The 21,485-nt window shown below is 37.6% G+C and overlaps 1 protein-coding gene across 2 annotated transcripts in view; it reads left to right on the top strand.

Annotated features, from left to right (window-relative positions):
* The window catches only part of unc5db (unc-5 netrin receptor Db), a 296,820-nt gene that overhangs the window by 94,490 nt on the left and 180,845 nt on the right, over positions 1-21,485 (top strand). For both annotated transcript variants that reach the window (XM_026187286.2, XM_026187285.2), the window contains exon 2: positions 9,290-9,508. In XM_026187286.2, coding sequence (XP_026043071.1) covers positions 9,290-9,508 — 219 coding nt within the window. The remainder of the gene's footprint in view (positions 1-9,289; positions 9,509-21,485) is intronic.

Genomic DNA, 21,485 nt, shown 5'->3' with positions numbered 1-21,485 from the left:
CAGTGTGTGCCAGCAGTCCTGGTGCCATTTTGTCTGCATCTCTGTATGCAGATTGATACCCGGGGCATTTATCAGCTGCAGGTCCACTGCACTGAGTCCCATGCCAAGTCAGGTGGAAACCTGTGACTGGCAACAAACAGGGTGAGGGAGCGTTTTAGAGGCAGTGTTAAAATTAACCAGCATAATGAGGAAATAAGTGACTTATTGGCGTCGCAGTCATTTCCTTCATTAAGGTTGATATTTATGAGCATCCATCATGGGTGGAGCGGCCAACACTGCGGCTCCAGGTTTATGGAGCGTGGATTGTCACCTTGTTCCAATTATCTGCTACCTTTGAATGTGTTAATGTTTAAACATTAAGAGAAAAGGACACGGCACATCATTAGTCGCTGTGCAGTGTGAAAAAAAAGGAAGAAAAGAAAGAAAGAAAAAAATCAAAGAAGAAGCATGGCTGGGCTCTCCAGTGTCGTACTATTTTTATTCATCATAGCAGCAATTAGCTGATTAGAGCACGGCTGCTCAGTGGCAAGGGAGGTGGTGGAGGAGGGTTACATGACTTAACCATTACATGTGTTATCACAGTACTTAAATGATGCCGGGCCACTGTTTCTCAATCAGTTTCAGTTTTATTGTGTGTCCATATAAATGTGTAAAATTAATAAAAGCTTGTTTCTTTATTTCTGGGCAGCATTTTTCTACATTCATCATCAATAATTAACAGTCAAAGAAGAGATTTGTAATAAAAATAACTTTCCATAACAGTGGTTACTGATGATGCCTGTCTAATGAATGCAAGATTTAGAAATCATATTAGTAATTGTACAGACTAACAAAAAAAATCAAACCTTTTTGAAATCTTAAAATGAGAAATACATTGACAAAATCTGGAATTCTTTCAAGACTCATTAAAAATAGATGTGGTTAGCTTGTAACCCATGTAGACGCCATTTACAGAAAAACAAAATCAGTGATTCTCTGTCTAACTACTCTACTGAAGGAATGATCAGCACTCTCCTAAGATAATTTCCCCATTCTGTCTTTTGATGTATGACTTGCTGTGCAACACATCATACAAAAATGTGTTGCATGTGTCCAACTTGCGTCAGATTCAATGAATGTGAAGGCCATGGCAGTGTGGTTCTCAGCATTTTTGGCTTGTAACCCCTAAAATGAGTTTTCTCTCATGTGGACAGATTATTGTTGGCTTTATAAGTCAGCTGAAATCGGACTTGTACAACTAGTCATAGATTTCTTTTTTTTTTTTTGTGAGTATTTAAGAAGCTTTTGATACAATTTTGAGTCAATCCAATTATGGAGCCACTACATCCACGTAGGGGGGAGCTTGGGATGAATATAGGGTCTGACAAAAGTTTGGACTTTGGGATTTATTTATTTTGTCTTTTAAAATCTAACAGTTTACCTAAAAATGAAAAGGATAATTACCACCAAAGTGTTATAATAACTTGCTCCATGATAGAAAAAGAAGATGTCTGTGGATGACTGATATCCCTCTGAGAGAAAAACTTAATCTCAAATTGGTGCTCTGAGCTTTTCAAACATCAGGGGTTCGTTGCAGTATGGCTTTGTTCTGGTATAGTGTTTTTTCTTTGTAGTTTGGTCTATAAATTCATGTATGACAGGGATATGCATATAATGTTTTAAAGTCAATGTATATAAAAGCAGTTTGGAAGAGAATTAAACGTAAAGAAGTTTCCATTTTCTATGAAATGTGCACTGGGTTGAGTTTCACTGCACAATTATGCTAAATTGATTTCCTACAAATGCATCATCCAGTTTGTTCTTTGTCGTTCCACCAGTACATAGCCACAAGAAATAATCTAATCTCCATCTGAAAGTAGTCCTGCATGAATATTTTCATCCTGTCAGTCAGTGATTATGGGGAAAATTGCTTGTGTTGATTCTTTCATGTTTTTCATTAGAAAGTCAGACCTGGCCATACACTTCCAAGTCATTTTAAGTCTATTTGCATGACTATAAAGAAAAATATGCTATGAAAGCATCACCCCTTGATGCTTTAGGTTTGGCATCTTTGGCCATCACTATTAATTACTTATGTATTTATTTTAAACTGGACATGACAAAAGTATATTTCCAGTTACAAGGTTAATAATATATTCTTGGGTAGGTTTAGGAAAGGAAAGTGGTTTGACTTGAATTGGATGCTTTAACCCCGTGAGGTCTAGGTTATCACTATTGCAAACCCCAGCCTTAGGTCCTAACTATGTTCTGAAGATAAGCAAAGAAACATTCTGGGGGGGGGGGAATGTAGTTTTTGATGTATGTCTGTTAGAATAAACACTGTCTTTGTCTCCTGTTTTTAAGAAATGACTTTTATATTCCCATAACATATATTTGTTAGCTCCATGGGCTATCACCAAAGATGACTAAGGCTACGTCCACGCATATCCGGGTATTTTTGAAAACGCAGATTTTTCTATGCGTTTGCACATTTGCGGCGTTTTCGGTCACTGAAAACTGAGATTTTTTAAAACTCCTGCCAGGGTGTTGATTTTCGAAAACTCAATTTTTGCATTTACGTGTGGACGAGGAAAACGGAGAAAACGCAGCGTCAAAGGTGTGCGCCTTTTTTGACGTCACACTGTGCACTTGTTTCAGTGAAATGGATTTCTACAATGGTCGACTTAGACTAGGGTGACCATATTTTGATTTCCAAAAAAGAGGACACTTGGCCCATTCATGAAGAACATGAAGAATAATACTGTTTGCTTAAAGAAATGTTTAACACATTTAAACAATGCCTTCTCTGTGCGGTTAATGAATGGTGAAACAAAAATGTCATATAGGCTTTTACAAGTCAACAAGGGCAAAAAAATTACTGGGACCGTACAAGGGAAATTTATTTTGCAGTTTATCTGAAAAGCTCCACTTGCACTTTGACGTCTTTTAAAAGTCATCAGGCACACTGCTGCGCGCTGTCTGTCCGATCTGTGAGCGCAGAAGAAGCGCTCACAAAGCATCAGCTCGGGGATGACAAACCGGTACATTTGAAACAGTGCCGGTGCTTAAAGAATGGAGGGCACAAAATTGGTCCAAAAACCTCTCATGTTCAGCTGTTTTTTTGTAAAAAGATAACAATGTTAGCCTTTTCTGCAGCTATAGGGCATATATGGTATCACTCTTGGCTGGAAGCAGTGCTTAATCAATGGAAAAAACACAAACTTTGTCTAAAAACCTCTCATGTTTAGCTGTTTTCCAATTTTTCTTTGGTCATTTTAGCCTTTTTGGCCAGGGTGAAGGAAGTATCTGCCATCAAACAAGAAGACAGCCGCATGTAACTACGACGGTGTTTTCTAGTTCACCTTACCTGCATTAATTTAATAACGTGGTTAACCTACTCAACGTAAATTACACACAAACAACATTAAGCTACTCACGCAGAGAAGAACGGCTGCTGCTGCCATCATCGTCCGTCATCATTTCTGCTACACTGGCAGAGCTAGGGGCCAGAACTCTCCTCTTTGGGTTTTTGGGAGATGTTGCTAACTCCAGGTCCGATAACAGGCAACCCACCCGCAGTAGATGTGCACGTTGTGAGGTCTCGCAGCAAGCTATCAAATACGGCGCATTTCTCAGCTTTCAAAAAAACGCTATGCGTCACCAGGTGTTTCATCAGATTCGAGGAGTTACCTCCTTTGCACAGTATCACAGTATCACCTTAAAGCACTTGTTGCAGGCTGCTGAGTTTGCATCTTTTGCTGTGAAGTACAGCCAGACTTTTGACCGCTTCACCTTGGGCATTTTTAATCTTGTAGCTCTGCTCTAAAAGAACGTACGTACCTGGACCCGCCTACTATCCTCGGAAATGTAAAATGATTGGCTAGAATCTACAGGGAGTGCAGAATTATAAGGCAAGTTGTATTTTTGAGGAATAATTTTATTATTGAACAACAACCATGTTCTCAATGAACCCAAAAAACTCATTAATATCAAAGCTGAATGTTTTTGGAAGTAGTTTTTAGTTTGCTTTTAGTTTTAGCTATTTTAGGGGGATATCTGTGTGTGCAGGTGACTATTACTGTGCATAATTATTAGGCAACTTAACAAAAAACAAATATATACCCATTTCAATCATTTATTTTTACCAGTGAAACCAATATAACATCTCCACATTCACAAATATACATTTCTGACATTCAAAAACAAAACAAAAACAAATCAGCGACCAATATACCCACCTTTCCTTGCAAGGACACTCAAAAGCCTGCCATCCATGGATTCTGTCAGTGTTTTGATCTGTTCACCATCAACATTGCGTGCAGCAGCAACCACAGCCTCCCAGACACTGTTCAGAGAGGTGTACTGTTTTCCCTCCTTGTAAATCTCACATTTGATGATGGACCACAGGTTCTCAATGGGGTTCAGATCAGGTGAACAAGGAGGCCATGTCATTAGTTTTTCTTCTTTTATACCCTTTCTTGCCAGCCACGCTGTGGAGTACTTGGACGCGTGTGATGGAGCATTGTCCTGCATGAAAATCATGTTTTTCTTGAAGGATGCAGACTTCTTCCTGTACCACTGCTTGAAGAAGGTGTCTTCCAGAAACTGGCAGTAGGACTGGGAGTTGAGCTTGACTCCATCCTCAACCCGAAAAGGCCCCACAAGCTCATCTTTGATGATACCAGCCCAAACCAGTACTCCACCTCCACCTTGCTGGCGTCTGAGTCGGACTGGAGCTCTCTGCCCTTTACCAATCCAGCCACGGGCCCATCCATCTGGCCCATCAAGACTCACTCTCATTTCATCAGTCCATAAAACCTTAGAAAAATCAGTCTTGAGATATTTCTTGGCCCAGTCTTGACGTTTCAGCTTGTGTGTCTTGTTCAGTGGTGGTCGTCTTTCAGCCTTTCTTACCTTGGCCATGTCTCTGAGTATTGCACACCTTGTGCTTTTGGGCACTCCAGTGATGTTGCAGCTCTGAAATATGGCCAAACTGGTGGCAAGTGGCATCTTGGCAGCTGCACGCTTGACTTTTCTCAGTTCATGGGCAGTTATTTTGCGCCTTGGTTTTTCCACACGCTTCTTGCGACCCTGTTGACTATTTTGAATGAAACGCTTGATTGTTCGATGATCACGCTTCAGAAGCTTTGCAATTTTGAGACTGCTGCATCCCTCTGCAAGATATCTCACTATTTTTGACTTTTCTGAGCCTGTCAAGTCCTTCTTTTGACCCATTTTGCCAAAGGAAAGGAAGTTGCCTAATAATTATGCACACCTGATATAGGTTGTTGATGTCATTAGGCCACACCCCTTCTCATTACAGAGATGCACATCACCTAATATGCTTAATTGGTAGTAGGCTTTCGAGCCTATACAGCTTGGAGTAAGACAACATGCATGAAGAGGATGATGTGGACAAAATACTCATTTGCCTAATAATTCTGCACTCCCTGTAAAGTGTATGCCATCTCAGGGGGCGGGGGAAGCACCGAAATAAAGCACCGAAATGTGCGCTGCTTTTCGGTCTGGTTACTACCGTTTATGTCAAACCGTTACCCATCCCTACACATATGCACTGCACTGGTCACTCCACTTTATTGTCATTGATATTTATATTTAAAAAGTGCAATACTGTAATTTTCTGCTGTTCATTCCTGTGCAATATCCCATCTGCCCTCCCGTCATATTTCTTTTCAAGATTTTCTTATTTAATCACTAGTGTACATATATTTATATTTATAGATACATATATATTTAGTCATCTTTTCTCTTTTTACCACGTCTCTCTAATATTTTGCTCTTTACTATTTTTTTTATTATTTTATTATATTTTATTATATTTTCTTCTACTGTACCATGCTGCTGAGTGACTGCTGCTCGTCAAACACATTTCATTGCAATGTTGACTCTGTGCTAACTTGCATATGACAAATAAAACTTAAAACTTAAAACTATGGTTCCTCTGTAGGCCTATAGAAAAACCCAGACATTTTCATCAATCTTGGACACCGCGGACAGAACGTGAAAAGTGGACATGTCCAGTTGGTCACCCTAACTTAGACAAAATACTGTTACTGTTAGTTTCACTCTCTGTAGTTTTTAAATGCTTACATATACACGCACACAGTTATTGTCCCTTCACACAAGACTCCTTTCTGCTTCTATGCGCCATCTTTGTTTACTCTTTCCCACCTATGCTTCTAGACTTCTGATTGGCCAACATTCCTACACGGTTAGGAATATATCGCCACCTGTTTCTTTGGCATGTTCCTAGCAGCATTTTCCTTCGTTTTTGCGTTGACGTGTGGACAGGATTTAAAAAAAAAAAAAAAGAGGAAAATCTCAGTTTTCAAAAATACCCATGTACGTGTAGACGTAGCCTAAGATGAAATATCACAGGGTTAAATGTTACACATTGAGTTATATATCAAGACATCATATGATTAAATAAGTCTTTTCTATCGATTTTCATTAGTAATTGCGTTTGGCTAAACTGTAGGAAAATATTACAATTAATTCAAAAATATAAAACTTGTTCACAGTTATTTCTTTTCAGTCATGTACTCTTTTGAATTTAAGCATGACCTATTTTAAGGACTGTTATCACACTGGGGATTCACGTAATAAAATGTCAGTACGGTTTGATTTACACTGCAAAAATGAGCTCAGAAGCAAAATACAAAAAAAAGATCCTGAATATTCCTGTGGCATCTCACTTTAACACTGCAAAACACAGCGATACTCCATTACAATATATTAATATACTGGCATTATAGTCTGTTCTCTGTCCCAGGACATTAAATACTTGTGTTCTGTCAAAGCTGCTTGTGATACCCTCTGGCTTTAGTGCAATGATGCACTGGGTCTAGCAGTGAGAGACAGGCCACACTCTTAACTCTTCTCAAATCAGTGCTCGTGCAGGACCCTGTGGCATCGTGGTTTTTTTGTAACTGTATTGTGACAAAATGGAAGTATTTGACCATGATGGGATATTTTTTATGTAAGTTTTCTTATGAGTTATTTTTACTATTTCATTTTTTCACTTTCTTTTTTGATGTCATTCTTTGTAGTTTACTATTAGTTGAACACCTGTGTAAGATTGAGCTTGTCTGTAAATTTGGGTCAGGTGTTTCTCATCTTCCTTTTGAGAATGCCTGATAGAGTATGTATGAGGTTCATGTCAGGCATATTGGCTGGCTGATTAAGCACAATAATATCATGGTCAGAAAAGCATTTGGTTCAGTTTTTGCAAAATCCTGTTGGAAAAGCAAAGTCGCATCTCCATAAAGCATGTCAACAGATGGAAACATGAAATGCTCCTGGTAGATGGCTGCATTGACTTTTGGCCTGATAACATACATTGGATCAGCCAACACCAGCAGATGGCATGGGAATCATTACAGACTGCACACTGGACTTCAAACACCTTGGATTATGTGCTTCTCCATTCATTCTCCAGACTTGTAGTCACTAATTTCCAAATAAAGAGGACTTTGGAATACTGAGCCACAGTCCATTTCTTTTCTGGTTCTTTTCATTTTCTCTTCAAGTCAGGTTTACGTTAGTATACTGTGGCACTTTGCAAACAGCCAGCCTTTTTAGTAAAGGCCTTCTCTGTCTCACCCTCATTGTGGAAGGTGTCAGTGATCATCATCTGAACAACTGTAAAGTCAGCAGTCTTTCCCATGGCTGTGTGTACTGAACTAGACTGAAATATACATGGTATTTATACTGTTTGAATAGCAATAATTCAATATTACAGTAATTTGAGATATTGAGTTTGTGAGTTCCATTAAAGGGCAAAATTTGATTTTTTTTTTTCAGATTTTTCTAATTAAATTTTTCTAAATTTTTAGATGGACCTGAAAACAACTATTTTTTCAAAAACCACCCTCCACCTTAACCATGCTAAAAATGATCCTACGTAGTTATGAAAATGTTTAAAGCTAGCTTTATACAGAATTAAAACTTTACATGAAAATTTAAAAAAAAAGGCAAATTAAGAAGTTATTGAAAACACTCTAAAAGTGAATGTTACAGTTAAACAAATCAGAAAAGATGTATGTGTAAATGTTATGCCCATAGTTCTGTATTATTTCCCAGCTTTTACAGCGCTAAATACATCTGAGGGCCATGAATGAATATGGATTAACACATCACATAAATGTGCCAGCTGATCAGTGATTGGATCTGAAATCATCATGTCCCTTGTTTCTGTAATTATTTTAAGGTGTGTTGAGGATATAACGGTGATATGATTACTTACAGGAAGTACATGTCGTAGCATTGTGATAGAGACATACTATACTGAGAAATGTCAGCAAACTGTATAATTTCCAGTCATTCACCTCCCTGTCTGTTTGTTTTATGTGTGGCTCTTCTATACACCCGCATCCATTCATTTACCCATTTAACAAGGACAACATTGATTGAGAGAAGTGGTGAGAGTGCAGATTCGATTTCAAGGGACAGGATTGGATTTGATAGCGGGGGCATAATAGCTCTCATTGGCTTTTATGGCACTGAATAGCTTAGCTGGAGCTGTCTTGATTCGACTGAGGTGTAATTCTGAGAAGGATCCCGGGGATGGCAGGAGCACAAACATCCTGTTCCCCATTGTCCCAGCCCACAGAACTCACTGTGCTTTACCCAGAAGAGATGGCCAAATGACAAAATGTGAGTCTAGAACCTTTCTTTGAAGGAAAAAAAAAATACATATGAAGTGTAAGAGTCCACGATTCTAATAGTGCGCTTAGATCAATGAACTGTCAACCATCAAAACGAAAGAGAAAAAAACAGAGTAACCTGCCGTGAATTGTCGTTAAACAAAGGGGCATGCTGGCGCCAGCACAAAGGCTGTTTTTGTGTCGACTAAAATCCAGGCCTTGTGGCTGAGATAAGATGTATTCAGACTCCACAGCCACAATTTGGGTAATCAGTCTCCTCCTAATTCCTCTCCACTTGTTCCGCTCTGATTTCATTCATCTGCAAATTGCTCTGAGAAGAAGAGTTTTGCTCGGATGGGGGATGAATTGTGCTCTGAGTGTACTCTGCTTTTCTACAATATGTTAGCTTCTGATGAATGCCGATGTCAAAACACTGTCCACTGAGCAATCGTTTTAAATCTGAAAGTAGTTGCTGTTATCATCTTGTTTGTAAAATAAAATGCACTTTTCACTGCTAAATTGCGTATCCACCTGATACCAGAACAATGATGTCTTTGTTTCCATCAGACTACCTGTTCTGCTCTTATTTTTTCCCCTTAAAGAAACAACTAGGATGGTGAAGTAACCAGGGTTTTGTGTTATAGGTGGTGCCACAGGTGATGCTCAACCAGATGCTGTACCTTCGGTACAGGGCACCCTGCCCCACTTCATCCAGGAGCCGGAGGATGCCTACATTGTCAAAAGTAACCCTATCAAGCTGCGCTGTCGAGCTGTGCCTGCCTTACAGATCTTCTTCAAATGCAATGGGGAGTGGGTTCATCAGAACGAGCACTTCTCTCACGAGTACAAGGACCTCAACACTGGTAAGACAAAGCTTTTTATACTTCCACACATGATGATGATAATAATAATAATAATAATAATAATAATAATGATGATATACACTTCCACATAAAGCTCTTGGTTTTAATGTTTAAAAAGTAACATAAACTTGTAAATTAATTAAATTAAGCAAATGATGCTATCTATCGAGTTTGTGTACTACTGAGCTTTTGAAAACTGTTCAGTAACACCAGCATTTACTGATATTTATTGTTAATAACTGTTATTTACTATATTCAACTACTCTTTGGTGTTATCAGAAGACAAGAAATTTAAACTTTTTGTTAAAGGGATTCGCATTTTACATGGTGACAGTCTGTGTGTTGAAACAGTTTTTAAGCTTACATAACAACAGTATTAATATTGTTAATTATAAAGTTAAAATAAATCAGTTTTATTTGAATACCTGTTTTTCACAAAGGAAATTCAGCAAACATGAAAACAAAATTTGACAAAGAAAACTTGTTTTATGTCTCCCTCAGAAACATTATGGATAAACTAGATGATGTGTTCAAGTCAGATGATTGCATACGTAAACAGTTCTCCATTTTAAAGGTCTCTGCAGAGATCTGTAGCATCTGTCAAAGCAAACACTGGTGTTCCAGTTTAGTAGTTTTTTTTCCCCACGGTCTAAAATTTCTTTCATTTATTTAGTTCGAATCATCAAAATGATTAAAGAATGTAGAAACAAAAGAAATCTAACATAATTTAAACTAAAACCTTGCCTTGCCTTGACTAAACTCTAGATAAACATATTTTGACTATTTCAGAAAAATGAGTAAAGCTCAACTACTACCATGATTATGTAAACTAAATTACAAAGTTACTATGGATATTTCAGCTAAATATATGTCAACTAAAATGATGCTGAAGGAAAGTTTACTTGAATTTTGCTGACACTGAGGAAAGTGCCATTGACCTACTCACTGGTAACCCTGACCTCAAGCAATCATATTATCTCATATTAATATTTATTCATTTGTTCTCCCATATCCTGGCATCAGAGACCATGTTAAATAATCATTCTAACAAAGATCAAAACCATCTTTTAAAAAATCAGTTTTGCCATATTTTCAGACCTTCTCGCCAAACCAACTCCTCTATCTGGTAATGTGGGGAACCACAATGTTCTCAAGTCCACTGAGGCATTATAATCTCTGCAGTGTCTCCCAGAAACACCTAGAATTCATCCATGAGGCATCCTGGTTACTTGCCTGAACCAACTTAACTGGCTAAAACCATAAACCCATTTCAATTACGGTAAGAAGGTTCTTGGTTTGCATCCCAACTGGGGCGTTCTGGTGGACTTGGCAGTCATGACAGTCATGAAAATGACTTCAGGTCCTGACCACAGCAGCTTAGGCAGACCATCAAGAGAAATATCAGTGTGGCCTCAGATGATTTAAGGCAACAAAAGCAGAACAGCCTCAGTAATCATAGCTGGGCCAAGCAATATGTGAAGTGCTTATTTTAAGCTCCTTGCATTACTAGATGGAGGTTTATATACTGTACCACATCAGCCTGATTTCAGCTAGTTTCACATGAGCCGTCACTCACAGCAATGAAGAAGACCCATTTTTAAATGCTTTTTCTGGTATGATTGCACACTCTGAAATAGTGTTACAGCAGCAGTTCCCCTTGACTGCAGCTAAATTGAAAATTAATAGTTAAATTGCATGTTTGATGCACATTTGATTATTAAATTACATTTTTGATTCATTTTTAATTTAGGAAGTGCTTCCTTTGAGCCCATTGAGTAGATGCTGGTTCACCGTGTTGTACTGCAGTTCCCTTGGGTGGAGAAATTTTAGAAGGAAACAGTCAAATAGCTTTAATTTGGAATGAACACAGAAATATGTGAAGATACTGAAACATTTACCTTCAAATTTTGATTCATAAACCCAACTTTGGGCAAACTCTAACCATGATGGATGTAAACCATGTGAGTCAAATTTCAAAGAAAACCCAGTTATATTCCATCTGGTGCAAAGTTTAAGGTGCCATCTTCATACAAAAGAAACTTTTCTGCAACACAAGTAGAAAAATCCTTTCCATCAACTAACTGTGTCTGTTCTAACTTAGAATTTTTTCTTGTTGTTTATAATAGTTCACATTTTACATGAAAAAAACTCACTGAGGAAAAGGAACTTTCAACAAACTAAAATTATTTAACTATGCGGTGTCCAGTGTGTGGCATCCAGACAACAAGAGCTGACTTAAATAAATACATACAGTTTTACAAAATCAATTTTTAATTCACCAGAAATGAGATTCTTTTGGTGAACTATAGAGAATTTTTGCTAGAAACAAAGTCAGAAGCAGTGTGATCTCACTGAAGCAGCAACAACAAAATCACTCTTAGGGAGAATGGTTGGGTAGATTGACTGATGGGCCAACAAAGCATTTCATTTAGACAAGAATGTTTGTTTGCTGCGAGTTTCCTACCAAGCAGAAGAAAGGCTGCCAAATTTCTTCCACATTGTTTTAACACCTTTAGAACGAGTGAATGCCAGCTCAACAGCACTGACTTCCAACAGGAGGTTATAAAATGACTTATAAAAAACGGCATCACATCAACTTTGTGTAGTAGATTTGTGATTTCAGTAGTTCTTTTTTTCTCTGCCTATATATGGATGGTTTCCTTTATTAAGACAATGTTCCTTCCCTAGTAACTACTCTCCCTAGAAAGAGTTTGCCTCTCTCTGTGCTCTTTTTTCAGCAAGTCAAACCTAATAAATGGTTAGACTTTCTAATAAATGGCTTTTCCATTTTGTACAATAGTGCCCCTCTTTGCAGACATAAAATATCACTGTTTTATACAGTAGGCACCAGAGCCAGTAACCTGTAAATCCTACATGTAAGCTACACATTAGCTAAGGTTTTTTTTCAATTGAACTGTAGAAGACGTGTTTTCCTCCACTTTCCTCCACAATTGTAGTCTCAGGTGTTGGCATAGGTTAATTTTTACAGTCTTTGTATAACTGTATCACTGAAGCATATGACTGCCTATCTTGGGTTTTATTCTATACCAGATGATGAAGAGTACACGCTGATAAAAGAATACTTGATTCGCAAAATCAAAGCATGCGCTTACATAACACCAAGATTCTACATAGACTCTACCATGCTGAATGTTCATACTTGATGTATATTATAAACTCTTACCATCCACTTGGTTGCTTTCAAACCATTTGGAGGTAGGATTATAGTTAGGTTAGGTTTTAGCCACATGCCACACTAGCAGAGTTTCAGCAACTAGATGACGTCCCTTTGAAATCAAATCTGTTAGGCGCAGTTTAGTTTTACAGCTCTTCTGTAAGCTTTCAATTGGGGTATGCAAAATAGATGAAAATTACACATAAAAGGCTAAAAGTGAAGGTGACCTGGTGAATTTTAAGAGGTAAGTCTCTACTGACTAAACTGATTTTTTTCATTTGTTATTTTTAATCTTTCTCTTGCAAGTCCTCTGCACTTTATGCAAGTGCAGTTTTAAATTAGTTGAGTACCCCTTGGGTAACACTTTTCCCTCTGCATGTATCTCTGGAGAGCATCTGCTTTATTGTCTTGTTCCTCTTATTAAGCTTAATAACTGGTATTCTTTGAAAATGTAAGAATTTTCAGAAGCATCAGTACACCCAGTTCAGTTCTAAATACCCCGACTAAGAGTTTAATCATTCCTAAAAGCCTAAATTGCACTTTCCCATTGCAGTCGTTTTTATTATTCACTGTGTTTAGTTTACTGCTTATATGTTCAAAAATTAAACTGATTAGTTAAGTCATTTTATTTAGTAAAGTAAGTAAAGTAAAATTTTATTTATATAGCACCTTTCAAGATAAAATCACAAAGTGCTTTACAGAGGCCATGACCAAGGCTAGTCACTCAGAAACTATGCTGGCCCTCAGGCTACACCAGCTGGGAACCTTAAAATAATGTGTGAATACTGTTTAAACAATGTGTGCCACCAATACATGTCCAAATGATATAAGTGTCGGGCGAGGTTGTGATTTGAAGTGTGATGGAAGCAGTGGCGTGCCATACCAATTAAGTCCCATTAGCTTTTGTCAAGCGGAAGCGTGTTGATTAGAAGACCTGACTGAGGCCTCCTGAAAGGATTTCTGGCAAACAACAAAAGCCAATGTGACACCTCGGCTGGAATGCTCTGTGATTACAGGCTGCAAGAAAGCCGTCTTTCTTGTATTCATGAAGGTCTCTCCACAGAAAGAGCCTTTAATTGCTTCTGGAAGTTCATTATAGTGTGATTGCTGTGCTGTGAAATTGTTGTGAGCTTGATAATGGCAAAATGAAATTTGGAACTTCAAATTGTTTGTTGTTTTGTGTACAGTGGAAAAGTACAAGGGAAAGTTCACTTGGTGGTATTTGGCCCAGCTCAGTTCATATTCCACATCAACATCCAGCATCCAGCAGGAGGGAAGCTAATCAGTGGATTTGACAGATAAGAGTGAGACGCTATACCAAAAGCTTTTGCTGTTGCCTCGAGGCTACAGCATACAGCTGCTATGTTAACAAAAGGTTGAAGTAAAAATCTCAAATTCTTGCTTCCGGAATTAAAAGGTTGTGGAACCTTTACAAATAACATATAACACCTTTCCCCTAACAACTAAAAAGCTGAATTCATAAGCAGTAATCCCTTGCTGAGATCAATACACTCAGGGGTCCTGCTGCTACACTTTTCATTCTTAGTCTGGTATTAAGGCCAGTTTTTGTCAGCTATTTGTTCTATATTGCTGTATAAATAAGAATACAAAGTAGAATGGCTAACTTTGTGTCTGCTCTCTAGTTGTTCAACATATCAAAGGTAACCATATTATTGTGACTGTAGAATCAAGTGGTAATTTCCACATTAAATAAAAAAAAGACCACGAGAGTGTCTACTTCCACAGGTTCCCACATTAAAATACCTCGGTGGGTGAATTTTAATTTTTTTTGTTTTTACTGGTAGGTGCTAACATGGGGAGCTATAGTTAACAGTTGTCTGCTTTGCATATCAAAGTACAGGATTCTTGTTTGTGGCAGAATAAAATTAACTGACAAATAATATGACTTTCTGTGTGGTATAGACTGTCCAAGAATATGTGTTGAGTGAGTGAAATTTTACTATTTATGTTGATTTATTTTATTTAATCTTTCACTTAGCACTAATAACCACGTATGCGAATCTGTGCTTTACAAACATATACAGTAGTTCATGGTTCTAGCTTGCTAACCAAGCATTCTACAATCTCATCCAAATATGGTCACGTGGTTCCAAAAAAAGTAATATATACTAATGACTAAGGCTTCAAAAACCATTGGGATAATCATGCCGTGATCATGATAATCTTAGAAATGTTTTGAGTCTTATAAAGATATGAATTAACAAGGGCTAGATTAGTACAAAGAATTCACATTTAAGCAGTGGCATTTCATCAGATTAAACAAAGCAAGCAGTGCTTTCATTTGTTAAATTATGAATTAACTATAATTAACTACATTTTTGGAAAGCTGTGTACAATTTTACAAGCCACACTGAGGCCCCATTACACGTACAACTGTTGATCAAGAAACCCTTAAATAGAAGATGTCTGACAAAGTGAAGTAGAATAAAATGATCTGAAAAAGAAACACATTAAACCACAATCTAAAGAAACTGAAGAAGAGATGAGAAACAAAATCTATTAGTCTGGAAAAGATTACAAAGCCATTTGTAAGGTTTTCAGACTCCACTCTACAAATGGAGAAAACATGGCTGTGTCCCAATTCAGGGTCTGCACGCTTGAAGTACGTGCACTACGCATACTACGTACGGTGCGTACTATAAGTACGAGAAGTGCGGAAGTGAGAGGCTTGTGAAATGGGACGGTATACGCTTCGTCGCGCTGTTCAGGTTGCCTAGCAACCATGATGCTAACCGCGAGACACGTTACATACAGCATTGTTTGACAGAAATGAAGGAGAAAAATGTTTTGTTGGTCATTCATTTTTGTCATGACATCACATTGATTAGTTGAGTATCTGAGGCTGAGACCACAGGACTGTAAAACATGATAGTTGGGCTTCATTTCTGTGCTGAACAGTCATTTAAGATTAGTTAGTAAATAACAATTAGTTAATGTTGTTCATGAGACTAAAATCATCTCACTGTGGTAACATAAATATAATATGGCCAATATTATAGTATTGTCAGATTATTATGATATATATATATATATATATACCGTATTTCCCGGACTACAAAGCGCACCTGAATATTAGCCGCACAAGCTAAAATCAGGGGAAAATCCTGTTTTGTACATACATTAGCCGCACCTGACCAAAAGCCGCAGGTGTTTCAATGTTGACTTATCATATGTAAGAGAATATGCACAAAGGGAATTGTCAGGAAAGAGATGGCTGTTTGGAGACACATCACTTTTATTAATATTTTGAAAAACAAGTTATGGGTACATATTTGCACAACTTTTTAGGTATATGTACAAGTAGCGGTAATTACAAGTACGAAACATGTACTGTGCTTCATAAATGAGTAACAAATGTAGTACATAACAATAACCTACAGCACACCAGAAAAATAGATTCGGCCTACCTTTTAGGCTCAGGTGCAGTGACACGGCTTTAACAAGAAGAAAAGTCAGTCATTCACCACCATCTTCCCGCGCACTAAAACCACCAAAGTCCTCTTCTCCAGTGTCGGATACGAACAGGCTCAGGGTGGCTACGTCATCCACTCTCAGCTTCTCTCCTTCGTTGTCACTTTCAAAACCAAAGAAATCCTCGTTGTCAGTGTCAGAGTCAAACACCCTCAGAAGGGCCGTGGCGGTGTCTTCCTCTCCATCATGCAGCAGTCCAGCCCTTCGAAATCCGTTGGTGATCATGGATGTTTTCACACTTTTCCACGCTGTCAGATTCCACCGGTGGAGTTGAGCATAACTTGCTTTTCATCCACGACTCCCGCTGAACGTGTAGCGTTAATTTGAAGTTTGTTTTTCACGCTATTTGTCCGGCACTATGTTGCCTGGCGGATGGACACGTGACCAACATACCACTCTTGAACCCTGTGTGTCCGATCACATGCCCTTCCGCCAGGCAACGTAGTGCCGTACAACAGCGGAACAAACAAAACAAATCATCTTACAATATGACAAAAATCATGGACAATCCATAGAAGAGCCGCACCTGACTAAAAGCCGCAGGGTTCAAAGCTTGTGCAAAAAGTAGCGGCTTATAGCCCGACAATTACGGTATATATATGTATATATATATATATATGTATATATATATATATATATATATATATATATATATATATATATATATATATATATATCATCATTTAATATGCTTTTGATTGAAATTGAATATTACTTAAACTCTCTTAAATTAACTTCCAATAAAAAAGGTTTATCATTGATTGAAGTTCATTCAGAAATGTTTAAGGAATGAGCTGTCACAACTTTCAAGTACAAAGTTGTCATGAAGTCTGTCACATCCCCCCCCTTTTTTTTTCTTTTTTATCCTTTATTTATTTATCCTTCTTATTTCATTGTACTGTATATTGTTACTCTTATTTGCCTGTACAAACTGAACTGGAATGACTGACTGTTCGCTTTATAAGTTCAATAAAGTTTGGGAAAAAAAACCCCTCTTCAGCCGCTCCCTTCTGCCATATTTTGCGGCAAAATTATCCACACCCATCGCCGCGCTATGAATTGTGGGATATATGGGACCACGAAGCGTGCACCGGACCACGCTTGATATTTGGGGAAATCGACGGCGCATTTGGAGTATGCATTTGAAGTACACTTCGAATTGGGACAGCCGTCGTCGCGTGGCGGTGACGTAATCACACTTGAAATGCGTACTTCAAGCGTGCAGACCCTGAATTGGGACACAGCCCATGGAACAGAACTTTCCCAAAATGGCTCCAAGAACAAAAGGTTACAAAAGGACTTAGATGTTGCTCTGGTCACAGCCTCTTTAGTGTGTTGAGTTATGAACACTGACCTTATCGGTGGGTAAAAAGGTTTGCATCCCAATACATAAAACGAACAACATTTCATGAAAAGAACAGTCAAACATGGTGGTGGTAGTGAGATGGTCTGGGGCTGACTTCATTTGATTACATGCAATACCTACAAGTCCAGTAACACATTACTCTGAGTTGCTTACACGAGGCCACTTATTAATATTCCTGTTTCCATGCTACAGAAGGCAGCGTGATTAATGGATGTGATACCTCCTCCACTACATTAGAGTTTCCCTCCAGTCCCCGGCCTAAACCTGATCATGTTGAGATGCTTCTGTCATAGCTTTGAGGCTATCTTTGTGCAAACACCGTAGTTAAACTGTGCTTGGAGTCACTCTTTTTGGACAAAGAGGGAAAGACAAGTACATTTGTAAATTAACGTTATTGTTCCACAAAACACACAGGAAGTTGGCAGCCTCAAATGTGTTATTCTAGACATTAGTTTTAACTCTTTAAAGTGTAAGCCAAATACAAAAATATGTATAGTTTTTGATTTGTTTTGCCAGTTAGAATGATGGTTTTTAGAGCACTTTGATTATAGTTAGGGTTAGGGTTTAATAGCATGTTAAATTAACATTAGTAACTGAGGGGGCCAAATAAAGCAAAAATAATGAACAGTATTAAAGAAAAATGCATACAATACATGCAGTTGCATGTACAAACGTACTTTATCTATTTGTAATTTTCCATTATGTTACACTTTACCTTGTCCCAATACAGAAGCAATTTCTGTCTCTTAGAACCTGCATATACTGGGCAGTTGCTATTGTTTTAATGACCTGAATTCATATTTTAAATTTAAATATCTATTAGGCTGTTTATTTACTCAACTACTCATCAAATGGGTTGTAGAGGGGCTGGAGCCACAACCTGCAATTCAAATCTCCAGTTAACCTAATATATCTTAATATGTCTCTTGGACTGTTGGATGGAGCCTGAGAGGCGGACCCATACACGCACAAGGAGAACATGGGCAAAGATGCAGACTGCGCACAAACTCCAGCGGTTTTCACTCTGTGGCCTTTCTAAAAAAATAGTATCCTCAATTAATGAAACAGGGATCCTGTAAGGCTTCATCTTTATGGAAAAAGCTACACCTAGTCTTCAAATGACACAGAGACACGTCTCTCTCTCTTTGTGGCAGCATCTCTGTTGTGTAAAGAGCAGAACAAGAAGATCTGTAATTAAGCAGTTTATAAGTGTTCACATGCTGAGAGAAGAACGACAAACACATGTTTTTAAAATATCCCTCATTAAAATCAGCATTTTTCCTTGACAGATGAGGGGCTGGGTTCTTTGGATTTAAATGTATATCATGTCTTTTCATTGTTCAATAATAATTGAGAAGGAAACATCTCTTTGTGATATTGTGACCTGAACTGACTCTACTAATACTACTACTACTAGTAGTAGTAATAATAATACTGCTACTAATAATAATCGTGAGATGATGTTGTCATGGACATTAAGATTTCTTTTTCAGAAGCTGTTTATTTTAGGTTGGACAAGGCAGACTGTAAATTAGAGATGGAGCTAATCCATCTGTCTTTGGTTTCCCAGCCCATCTCCAAGGAGTAGGTTTGTCAGTGCAAGTTATTTTTATTTTTTTCTTCTGAACCTCTACCAGTTATTAAGGTGTAGCAGTGGTGTCCCAAACAGCTGTGGGCATCATGCCCCTGGTCATAATGAAACATTTCTCTCATTATGTTTTATGTGACATAATTTTAATGTCTTGCAGTAAAACTTCAAAAACATGGACCAGAATATGCAAAAACAATTCCTTTGTTCTTAATTTCCACTCTTCATCCACTGGACCCAAAAGATAAAATCGGGTGATAGAAATGTGTTTACAATCCAGCACCAGCATCATTAGTTAGATCAAGTGGGCAAACATTGTTATTGTGAATGGAATCCAAGCAAACACAACAAAACATGCATGTGTACTTTGGTTCCCGGTACATGGAGGTATTCTTGTTTGCTTCACAGCTTAAACACTGTGGCACAGTGGCTTATTGTAGGTAACAATACATGCAAACCTTGTTTTTATGAGAAAAAAAAAAGTGTTTCTGACATAAAAAGGGTATTGTTCAGATGCGGAGATGCTTTCTGTTTTAGTTGTCATACAAAAAATGTGCTTTTAGATGATTGACAGGCTTTTTTGACATAATGACCAGCTGCAATCCCCATAGCAGAGGGTTCAAAGCTCCCCTGTGGTCTTTGAACTGGAGTCAGAGAGGAGGGATTTTGATGAGAAGCAGGGACTACTTGATCTCGCTCTGGTTTTTGATGAAAGATGGCACACCCCTTCACTGATCAAAGAGATCTTTCAAAATTGTTTCTGTTGGTGTGATGAGTCCAAGACATATCACAGGTGCATATACCTTGTTCTGTCTTATAGGTTGGATGTTTTGTTCCAATCCTGTTGGTGTCCATTGTTTTTATTTTGTTAGAACGCCTCTCAGTTTAGTTTAGTTTTGTTCCTGTATTATTTTGCACATCTTCATTCTATAGATGAATAACTTATCTCAAGCTCTGACTTAGACCTTTATTCATTCACCCATAAAGCCCCCACTAATTTTACAGTACATGTATTTCTGTCATTTTCTAAATTGCACGGCACATCAATGAGGCAAAGGGTTTTTTTCTGTAGACATTCATTTAATTCCATTTAAATTTATTTAAATGTAATATTTAAAAAATAAAAATACTTGTTACAAAAATAAATACTCAGTGTCATATCATTCATCAACAGTATTATAAAATGCTACAAAAAACACTGTGCAAATAAAAACTGGAAATTAGAAAAGAAAAAAAAAGGAAAGAAGAAAAAACCTGCTGCAAACAAAATGATATTAAGTTAGAACTGAGGATATTTTTTAGAGAGTAATTAGTAATATTTAAAGATTACATTTCAAAAATAATTAAATAAATGATAAGGACATGTTAAAGTATTAAACAATGAAATAAGCCAAATCCGTGCATACAAGGGTTTCTCTTTATGACAGAGAATCTTGATATGCAGTATATTGCATGATTACGTATTGGCCTGCCTAATATGCCAGATGCACTGACATATTATTACCAAACGCTGTGTAGCCATGGTAACCACTGGCTGTGATTTGAACCTCAGACTCAAGTTTGAGGGGATAGAAGGGCGGAACTAACACCATGATGAAGCAAATTAAAGCTATCCATGTAATAGTATACTGAGTACATTCTGTCTGTTAAATTGAGTTACATTAAAGGGCATGACTGATACTGAAATTACACACTGATTACGGTTTTTAGCATTTTGAGCTGGATGTCAAACTCATTTTAGTTTACGGCCACATACAACCCAATTTGATACCAAGTGGGTTAGACAAGAAAACCACTGAGTAATAGCGTACAAAATGAAGGGATGAATGTATCAGTGAGTCAATGAATGCCTAAATTGCCCCCCCCCCTTTTTTTTTTTTTAAATTATTAGCAAAACAAACAAAAACCCACCATGGAGTTGAGTTTTCTTAAGAAAAGTAAGTGCAGTCAGTCTACTGTTATCACAGTGGATTTACAAACAATGCATTTTAGAACTAAGCAATATTACTTTCTGATTCTGTCTTTCTGATTCTAAAGACTTAACCTGATTCATAAATACTTTAAACTTTTTGTACATTTCCACTCCTACAGTGGTAATACCAGTGTCAGCAAACCATGAGTTGGTCGTGTGTAGTTATAGGTTCAAAGGCAAAAGGCTGAAATTACATTAATTCCCCAATTTGTAGCCTTTATTATTACAGCAGGAGTTTCTGAATCTCTGGTGGCAGCAAAATCTAAGTAAGAAGTTAAATAGCCGCATAGACAAGCACCATTCCTATAAATAATTCAATAACACACATGCTTTAAATGGCTACATATATTCAGCAAGTAATTGAGCTTCTTTCACTTTTTTGCT

Source organism: Astatotilapia calliptera, chromosome 12 (genome assembly GCF_964374335.1).
Source record: "Astatotilapia calliptera chromosome 12, fAstCal68.1, whole genome shotgun sequence".
In the NCBI taxonomy this organism is placed as follows: domain Eukaryota; kingdom Metazoa; phylum Chordata; class Actinopteri; order Cichliformes; family Cichlidae; genus Astatotilapia; species Astatotilapia calliptera.
This window is presented reverse-complemented; position numbering and strand designations above follow the sequence as displayed.